The following is a 9460-nucleotide window of genomic DNA, read 5'->3' as shown; positions in this document are numbered from 1 at the left end:
ATTAAGGATGACCATTTGTGCAACAGTGTGCAGCCTTTGCTGATACAGAACTTGAGTTCTTGCCCTGCTAGGAAAGTTAGGCCACTTACTCTGGAGCAACTAATGAGGAATGGAGATGGGAGCAAGGGCTTGGAGCTGGTAGGAGGCAGTTGTCAAGCTGGAAGGAAAAGGATTATTCTTTACCCAGGAGCACCTACCATCTAGGAGAGGAAAGGTTTAGCAGGTCTATATTTCTGCTTCTCTTCTTAGCTACTGAGCCCTGAAAGGACTTCAAAGACCAAGAAGACTTCTCCTGGGATTCACAGGGGAATGAGAGGAAGAGAAAAGATTCAGTTTCTCAACTGAAGGGGATAGATTTGTGGTTTCTGAGCTGAGGACTTGATGTGCAGGAAATGGGAGACATAGGGAGTTTCTCAGCCAGGAGCTGGAAGGTTTATCTGCATAGAAGGGACCATGGCACCAGCCATGGGTGAGTGAGATAGGGAGATGTTTGTCTGTTGAAGATCCCATGGCTGCCTATTTTGCCTGGGTCATTTTGTGAACATGGCCCACTCATGCTTGTCCCCAGCTGTCTGTAAGTGAAGAATAACATCAAGTAATGTTTGTTTATTCTTTAATTAGGGATCAGTTCTAGTCCCTTTTGGCTAAGAAGTCCATGGGATGAGCACAAGCTTTCTCCTCTGAACTGGGGAGTACCAGTGCTCTGGCCTAGTCTTCCTTAGCAGCTGGGTTCACAATTTTCCCCATGAAGAGGACACCATCGGTGCTTTTGTCAATAATCATCATCAGGAAGGGCCTGTTAAATCTGATGTGAGGAGGAGGAGGAAATGGTGCAATTAGTGGTACTAATTCTATCATGGTTACTGCAGCAGCCTCTGTGCCGTTCTCACTAACATCCACCGTGGCCTTGTGAATTGCCTGCAAGGGAAGCAAAGATTAAGTTTCAGGTATAGAAAAGTGAGAAGCAGCTAGAGACAAACTTGCTTGCTTTAACACTGTGAGAAGGTATTCTTTAAAAGAAAGCACAGAATGAATATAGAACTGGTGTGAAAAAGATATTCATGTTCCATCTTTCCAAGGCAAGCAAAGTTTGCTCTTAGTTCAGGGACAGATTTCTTCAACACTCTGGCAGAGTCAAACTTGGCTGTGTGCAGAGACTGAGCAGCATAGAGAACATTTATTGTTCTGTTGTTTCTCAGAGCAAGATTTTGTCCTTAGTATATAACACAGAATAAGAAAGTTTTCATTTTGCATCAATTTCTCTGTATGCAAAGATTTTCTGCAAACAGACATTAGTGACAAGCTTTATAGGGTGTCTTTCTGTAACACAGCCCACTGATGACTTTACAGGGCTTTCTGCGGTAGGTATAGAAAATTCATATTTCTAATTCCTGTGATCTTATTTCACTGTATTTGGTCAGCCCTCCATGTTTTTTCTTCACTGTCCATAACACAACTGAAATTTCCTCTTATGAGGTCCTGCTACCCTTCTGTCTTATATCTGTAATTCAGGTGTTTTCACATATAATAAGGTATTATTCAGCGTGAGGAATCATAAAATCATTAAATAATATATGTTGGAAGGACCTCTAGAGGTCATCCAATGCAACCAACCACCCTACACTGCATCAACTCTGACAATAGATACGGTTGCTCAGTGCCTGATCCAGTTAGGGTTTGAGTATTTCCAAAGATGGAAATTTTATAGCCTCTCTAAGTAAGCCATCCTAGGTTTTAATCATCAAGGTGAATTTTTTAACATACTATATGTGATGAGAATTTCCCATTTTCTATCTTTGGTATGTTGTCTCTTGTCATATCACTGTGCACCTGCAAGGAGAGTCTGGGTCCATCTTCTCTGCACCCTCCTACTAGGTATCTGTAGCCAGCACTAAGAAACCCTCTTCACCTTTCCTTCTCCTGGATGAACAGGTCCAGGTCTCCTAGCCTCTCCTCATATATCCCATCCTCCAGCCACACAGCCACCTAGCTGACCCTCCGCTGGACTTGCTCTGCTCCAGCATGTCCACATCTCCCTTGCACTGGGGAGCCCAAAACTGGATGTGCAGTACTCTGGTCTCACAAGTATGGAATAGTGGGGAAGGATTACTCATGGCACAATGCATACATTCTCTGGGACGCTAGGGAAATCACTTTGCTTATCTGTGTGTCAGTTTCTTGTTTGTGTAAGGAGGCTATTGCTGTCTTGTAAGTCTGTTGTTTGTATAAATTCTAAGGTTCTCAGATAATGCAGTAATTAAAGGTGTATATGTAGGATAAACACGACTATTCCCAAACTTATAACTATGACTCTTGTCATACATTAATTATTTTCACCAACTTTTTTTGAAATTATTCCTGTTATCCTTTCCAGGTCTGTTTTCTTCTTCAGAGACTTTCAAGTGAATTTTCAGGATCACTATGCAGTAAAGAATTTAATATTAAACTGTAGGAACAACAGCCATTTAATGCCTCACCTTTCCCTTCCTTTATTATCATCAATGAGCCACGACAACACTCCAGAAGTGGGATCAGCCTATTTGTTGAGATAAAACAAGGCAGACAAACCTCTTGATTACCATCTCTGCTAGCATACTTACTTTGGAAACCCTCAGAAGAGTTTCTTCTGCCACTCCAGAAAGATCAGCCTGGTTAGTGAACAATTCTGTCACACCCATTTTCTGAAACAGGCTTTTAACATCATAGGAGCTGGAGATGGAGAATTTTGGAAGGTCCAGGTAGATTTTTCTTTTTGAAAATAAACAAAAAATTTGAGTTTATTATTGCAAGATCCCTCAATGCAATAGCTATTACAGGTGTACACCCATCCCAAACACCTGTGGAGCTAAACCTTGGCTTTCTAAGACAGGAATAAATCCGATGTTAAAGAAGCCAAAATTGAGGTACCTGCCCCACTAGCCACAGTATGATCAGTGGTGCAGGGACAGGGTGCTGGTTTATGAAAGTGGCAGGCTGGAAAACATCATCCAGGCTGGAGAAAAAGAAACTTTTTGGGTTCTTCTACTCAAGGTATTATATATATACCTGAGGTATATGAATATATATATATTTATATATATTTATATATGTACTCATATACCTGAGGGCAATGTATCTATGTGCAACATCCTCACAGTTGGTAGCACTCCCATTACTGTGACTGGGGGAGCTGAGGAGAGGGTTCCCTTTAGGTACGAAATCACTCAGTACCTTTTCTGAGTTAAAGAAATTATGCAGTGCTTGTTCCTCAGAGCTGTGATCACCAGCTCATTGTGGCATCCTAAGCTTTATCTTGCCTGGATGAGTAGTTATGGTCTGTTCTATATTTAAATAGAGTAACAGTTTAAAGATTACCTTTTTTCAAATGCTTGCAGCCACTTAGACACTGTTTCTTTTAGCAGGGCATCCTCCACCTGCTTCATTGTCCCTTCATCAGGCAGAACAAACAATGAAGTAACATTTCCTTTGTATGGGATTTCTACTACCCAGCAAGACAACTCCTCATCCCTATGGATGTTAAAGTTTTTGCTTTGATGCATCATTTTGACCTTCACAGAATTCTTGGCATCCAAAAAGAAGTCACTGTCTCTGGTGTTCAAATTGTTGAAAGGATTTTCCCAGTAGCCTGTTGACAAAAGAATGAGTGTAGAATTGAATAAACTGGAAAAGGGACTAGTAAAGGCATGTCACATTAGTTGATGCTTAAAATATTGTATTTTAAACTGTAAAGGCAACAACAAGCCTATCTCAGTTTAAGGATGCTTGTTCCCTGGTCATGCAAAGAAGCTTTATGTCATTTCAATGATTCTAATAAAATATCACATAAGAAAAATATAGGCTGAGGGTTGGAACACAAAAGACCTGAGCCTTTGTCTGCTAAGGTAAGTGTAAAACTTCTACAGACTCCCACCATACAGGCTCCAGGTTTATTCCTTTCATACAAGTGTCATCCACATTTGATCACATCCTGCACAGTCAAACACCTGCATCTTTCAACAAATGATCATAAATTCCCAAGCTCATCCTTTCTGAATATTTTTGGCTCAGAACCTGGCTTAAAATTTATATGACATTGATCGGTACTTCTATGGCGTCTTCTTTTTATATTTTTTTTGGACTCATATAGAAAATGATTCTTCATACCTGGCTGTCAAATGTATCCTTATACCATTTAAAAGTAGAAAAATGTATTTTAAACTAGATGTAAAGTTATATTTCTTAGATCTGGATATGACTTTTGGAGCTTATGCATATAACTGCTACCCATGTTTGTCACTCACCTTTAAAGAAAATGTAGCTAACCAGAACCATCACAGTGTCTGGCTCAAGACTCCTGAGTAAATCAACGATTTTCCCATGGGTTTTTGTTTCTATGTACTTATTGATTTCCTTTATAGCCTCTGGAGGATTCTGGAAGTTACTAGAAATAGCTGAAGAATAATAAAAATTTGTGACATCTTCCAAAAATTTTTGGAGCAGGTTCAGTCGCTTGTCTATGAACAGGGCATTGCCCATGTTCAACTGGACTTCTCGGTGAGGGTCATTCAGCAGCTGGAGGATACGCTGAAATCCCTCATGGATCTCCTGCTTCTCTATCTCTGTTAGGTTGAAGGCAAGGCCTTTGTGCAGCTGTCTGAGTGTGTTTGCTCTGGCCCCCAGGGAGAGCATCGTAAAGGCAGTTGAGATGCTCAAAGGAGAGAAGAAAATGTTCTTGTTGCCTGCCTCCTCTCTGATCTGCTTGTAAAACTTAAATGCAAAGTCAGCATTGCTGGGGGCTAACTTGACATGAGCCGAGTTTTCGCCTTCAGCTTGGGGATGGTCTTCTGAGGAATGGTGTATTTTTTGTTTCTGCTGTTCATCATTGAGGCTGGAACTATATCGACCCTGGACGTGAAGTCCAAGAAGCAACAAACACCAATACAATACAGACTTCATTTTCCTTCTGAACAGTCCTGTTAAGAATAAATAGAGCAACTTTTAGATCTAGAGAATTTTATCTTTCCTGCATAAAAATATTTTTTATATTCTAGATACTGATTTCCAGATGTCAGTCTTTAGGATTACTACTCAATTTAGAAATACTCTTCTACCTGGCCTCCTGGGTAGTCTATTTCCAGTCAGTTCTCTCAGTTTCTGACCTATGAACAAGTGAAGGAAGATAATAATGTGTCATTGCCAAGGAAGAGTCAATGTTTTGTAGGTTTTCATGAGGTTTTATACCTGAAACAGTTCTTGCCTCTGACCATCATGGCCTCTTTGCACTCCTAAGTGCCTTGGGGTGCATGACTGAGTTCACCTGTTGACTCCCATGTGATTGCTAAGCACTTTGTCAGGGAGATTGATTTTTGCTGATATGTTTCTGTAGTGCCCATGGTCTTGTTATGATTTGGGTTTTTCAAGCACTGCAGTGATACAGAGATAATATCAGTTTAGGTGTGAATAAAATCCATCTAAATGCTCACCCCTTAAACTGCTGATATCTTTGTGTGTCTTGTGTAGCAGCTCTGAACTTAAGAACTATATTATTTCAAAAAATTACCTGAAATGTTTCAGCAAATGGAGAATGAATTGAGAAAGTTTATTGACTCTTTCTATTGCACATAAACTATTCATAAGGTTGCAAAGCCCAAGACTCAAGAAATTAGGAAAAGCTATAGTGGAATCTGACTTGCTGTGTGTGCACAATTTGATGACCTTTCCTCTTTCTTTAACTGACATAAGCAAATTCTACATAATCCCACAGTCTCTCTTCTGCCCTTTTCAGAGGAAGAACCATGAAACATACTGGAGAAAAACATTTTCCATAGGGTGCCTCACTTAAATTATCTCAGGTGACAGAAACCCAAAAACATAAAATAGGCAGTGGCCTGCAGGAAAATCGAGATGATCTGAATGTTGTTCATAGCACCTGTACACTTATTCTGGATGGGATTCTGCCTCAGCGTCTGCCTCAGGCTGTGTGTCTAATGCCAGGTTTAGGTCTTATATTAAACTTTTTGTGGAGAGTTGTTAATTCTGAGTTCACCCTTTTTTGGCTGCCCAGTATGAAACACTGGAGATGTCAGCTGTGGAAGTGCTGGGTACAACAGCTGTGCTCAGCATGTCTAAAATGCTGGATAAAAACATTGACTTTGAGGGGAAAAAAAAAAGGCATTCTAAATGGAGGTAGTTCATTTTTGTCTGGTAAGTATTCTTTTCATAATTATCCAAATCTGCTTTATCTGCTTTTGAGAGAGACTAATTTCTCTTCACTTGGCTGCAAGTAGGCTGGTCTTTAAGCACACTGGAGTTATAGGGATGCTACTCTCATTAACCCTGAATCAGCCTGGAGTAGTCAGGGCACTGAGATTGTAATTAAATTTACTTCTCTGGGAGTGGAGACAAGGTTTTGTTCTTCAACTTGGTATTGACTGTTGAGTACTCATTTGGGACCTCATCTCCCAGTCATCGTGCCACTATAGCTAGGAGCTGGATCACTGACTGTATCCTGCTTCCATCATTTAGAACATGCTTCCAGAAGCCAAATTAATTTGCAATTACTGCACAAAATAAATTAATCACAGAATTAAATACTGTGCAAAAAATTACAGAGATCACAGACAGCATGAATTCAAAGGCTTCTAAGAAAGTATAATACGGTACTTACAGTGCTGAACCTTCCTTTCACAGTGCTTCTTCCCTACTCTTCATTTCGCTGGGCAGTTTTAAGTTAATGTCCACTGGTAAATATTAAACAGAGCAAATAAGATTTATTTGCAAAACAAAAGTTGAGTAAACTATTTTTTTCTGGTCAACAAACATTATAAGTCTGTTTTCCCGCCATACATGTGGAATGATGCCAAGGTGCTCTGAGGGGAGAGAGAGAGCGGGGACCTTGCTACTCTTGGATTTGAACTAAATTGCGGGCAAAAGAGCTTTGCAAGGTAGTCTGGCATAACCATGGTAAATGAGCTTTAGAAAACAACATTAGAAGAACTGGAAAGCTCAGATAGGGCCAAAACAATGCCTGTTTATAAAAAGGATGCTACATCCCACTGAACTCTCTGTATGGAATATCCTGATGCAAAGATGCCATATAATTGAATACCCAAGGCAGCAGCAAGTTTGTTCAGGAACAGCTCAGTATCTCTATGCTGTCCTGCAGTGCACACTAACTGGCATTATTTGAAGGGCTCATTAAAATTATTGGATAAAGGTAAATTATTAGTCAGCAGTGCTGGTTAGCTTTTTGAGAGACTTTTGATGATTATTTTAGAAACTACTGAAGTAAAAAAGAAAAGTATTAATATGGCTGAAAAAATAGACAAAATAAGAAAACAAATGGAAGAACAAAATGGGCAATCTTTACCATGGCAAAATGTTAGCTGGGAAGCAGAGAGGAGATATTCTTAAGCCCTTGCTACATACACATAGAATAGGCATAATTTATATACATGTTATATATGAATTACATTGGGATCCCTCTCAGAGGGAGGTGAGAGAAACCGGCATAATTTAGCCATTTAGAAGGTTATTTAAGGATGAGATACATGGCACATCCTAATTAGCAATGACTAATTCTTTGCATTGAATGTACATGATTCCACCCCAGGTAAATCTACTATTTATCTACACATAGGAATCCACCCACTATAGTTATTGCTATGTAGCTACTACCTCTTACAAGACAAAAAAAAGAGCTGGTCAGAGCGTACTTCTGTAGAGGGTTTGTTGTTTTTTTTCATGATATGTGGAATTAGCCAGAAAGTTTATTGCAGTGTTATTTAAAATGACCAAGGTTCAACAGGAGCAATTATGCTGTTGCTCAACTCTAGTGAAGACAAACTATTTTTCTCAAGTATAGGCCTACATACATACACAGCATAAATCTTTCAGCCCAGTCCTAATGCTTAGCTAAGCATCTGAAGGATGCTACTGATTTCAGGGAGGAAGTCCTGGGAACCGCAGAGCTTCTGCAGTGATTCCTCTAATTTCTTCAAGGACGTGCAGCAGCATTCAGCATGTCAGGGAGAGTGGAAAGTTGCTGCTGTCTCTGCTTACCACTCCCAGGCACCAGCTCTTCTGACCCTGATCCAAGTCTTCTCCTAGACAAGGTTAAGACCAGGAGTTACATCAGACCCACAAACGACCATTTTCAAGGCAATCAGCTTCTTAGCTATTCCAGATAGATCAGCACAGTTAATGAATGCAACAGTCACACCTGGTCCTTTGAAAATCTCTCTTAGGTCTTAGGTGCCAGAAATAGATGCCCGTGGAAAACAAACTCCTGTTGAATGCTGTGGAAAATGAGGTTGAATTACCATGCATGGGTATCACCGGCATACCTGTCAGGTGGCAGCATCTGTGAGAACCCAGGGAGGGGAAAGGAGTTTGTTACTTCTCTGTACATTCCCATTGGTGCAAATGGTTGTGTCCCAGAATAGATGTCACTGTGAAATGTGAGGCTCAATGGAAAAGTTTGTGCAGAGTTTTGCAGGAAGAGAAGCCATGTAGGTGAATTTCTCAGAGGAGAATACGGAGCTCCTGGATGCTTCTAGGTAAGCAGTGGCTGGGACAGAGGGATTCTTGCTCCAGGAGCCAAGGGAGTCATATAAAGGACTGACAGATATGCTTTTCCCATTGGCCTGATAATGGTCTATATGAAAGGAATTACAGAAAAAAATAATTATCTCTTTCCCTACTGTCTGCCAGTGACTCTGGTCAGTTATGCAATATGTTTTGGTTCCTCCTTACAAGAGCAGTTTCATCCCATATCATTAATTTACTTCTGTTGCTGCTTGGCTGTCAGATTATTATACACTAGCTTTGCAAGTTATATTTCTGGGTTTTCCAGGGCAAGGTATTTCTGGCTGTGGAAACAAAAACATCAGCCAGATGATAAAGATTAAGCAAGAGAAATCTGTACTTTGCGTGATAAATCCTCATGCAGCCATTTCTTGTTGCCTTATAAAGTTGTATCATTCAAGGTCTGTCTGCAAAAGTTCAGATAAATAAACCTCTTGACATAAATAACTCCATTAAAATCAGGAGATCGGCATCATTGCAAAATTTATGTAACCAGAATAAAAATCAAGTCCGCTGTGTATTTTTATCTGTTTCTGTAAAAGGCATCCCAAATACACTCCCCATGTCTTACAAATATTCATACTTTTCTCCTCAGATAAGGGAAGTCTTCTGGCTCAGTTTCAAAAAACAGCATGACTGACAGAAAGAAAGAAGGTGAAGGCTAAGCAAAAAGTCTGTGACAGAACTGAGAATAGAAACTAGACCTTTTCTGCTTTGTTTTCAGCTTCTTTCACCAATGCAATAGGAATCTCTGAACTAAAATTTCATATGAACTCATAGTTTTCTAGATGAAAGCTGTATAAACAGAATCGAATAATCTTACTATTTTTTTCTTCTGTGTTATACCTCAGAAGGAAATACAGTTCTTTTATTACCAAGGTGTGATTCCATTTCT

The 9460-nt window shown here is 39.9% G+C and overlaps 1 protein-coding gene across 2 annotated transcripts; it reads right to left on the bottom strand.

Moving 5' to 3' along the window:
- Nucleotides 1-596: 596 nt before the first annotated feature.
- On the bottom strand, nt 597-6737 carry LOC119151204 (alpha-1-antitrypsin-like). Of its 2 annotated transcripts, XM_037394832.1 has the most exons (6): nt 6647-6662; nt 5091-5138; nt 4281-4952; nt 3355-3625; nt 2601-2748; nt 597-918 (listed from the first exon to the last, which is right to left on the bottom strand). In XM_037394832.1, exons 3-6 carry the CDS (start codon nt 4933-4935, stop codon nt 709-711), a joined length of 1284 nt encoding a protein of 427 aa, XP_037250729.1. In that variant the 5' UTR covers nt 4936-4952; nt 5091-5138; nt 6647-6662; the 3' UTR covers nt 597-708. The 2 variants fall into 2 exon arrangements, with proteins under 2 accessions (XP_037250729.1, XP_037250728.1); XM_037394831.1 differs by lacking the exon at nt 5091-5138 and having other exon boundaries at nt 6647-6737.
- Nucleotides 6738-9460: the final 2723 nt, after the last annotated feature.

Source organism: Falco rusticolus, chromosome 7 (assembly GCF_015220075.1).
Source record: "Falco rusticolus isolate bFalRus1 chromosome 7, bFalRus1.pri, whole genome shotgun sequence".
Classification (NCBI taxonomy): Eukaryota; Metazoa; Chordata; class Aves; order Falconiformes; family Falconidae; genus Falco; species Falco rusticolus.
The sequence above is the reverse complement of the archived record's forward strand: the minus strand, read 5'-3'. Positions and strand labels throughout refer to the sequence as shown.

Bases quoted from the DNA above. Each gene is read 5' to 3' on its own strand.
- LOC119151204 (XM_037394831.1), bottom strand. From the start codon at position 4,935: ATGAAGTCTGTATTGTATTGGTGTTTGTTGCTTCTTGGACTTCACGTC. The intron at 3,626-4,280 runs GTGAGTGACAAA...TTTTGTCAACAG, and splicing joins TAGCTACATTTTCTTTAAAG to GCTACTGGGAAAATCCTTTC. The intron at 2,749-3,354 runs GTAATCTTTAAA...ATTTTCAAAAAG, and splicing joins CTGCAAGCATTTGAAAAAAG to AAAAATCTACCTGGACCTTC.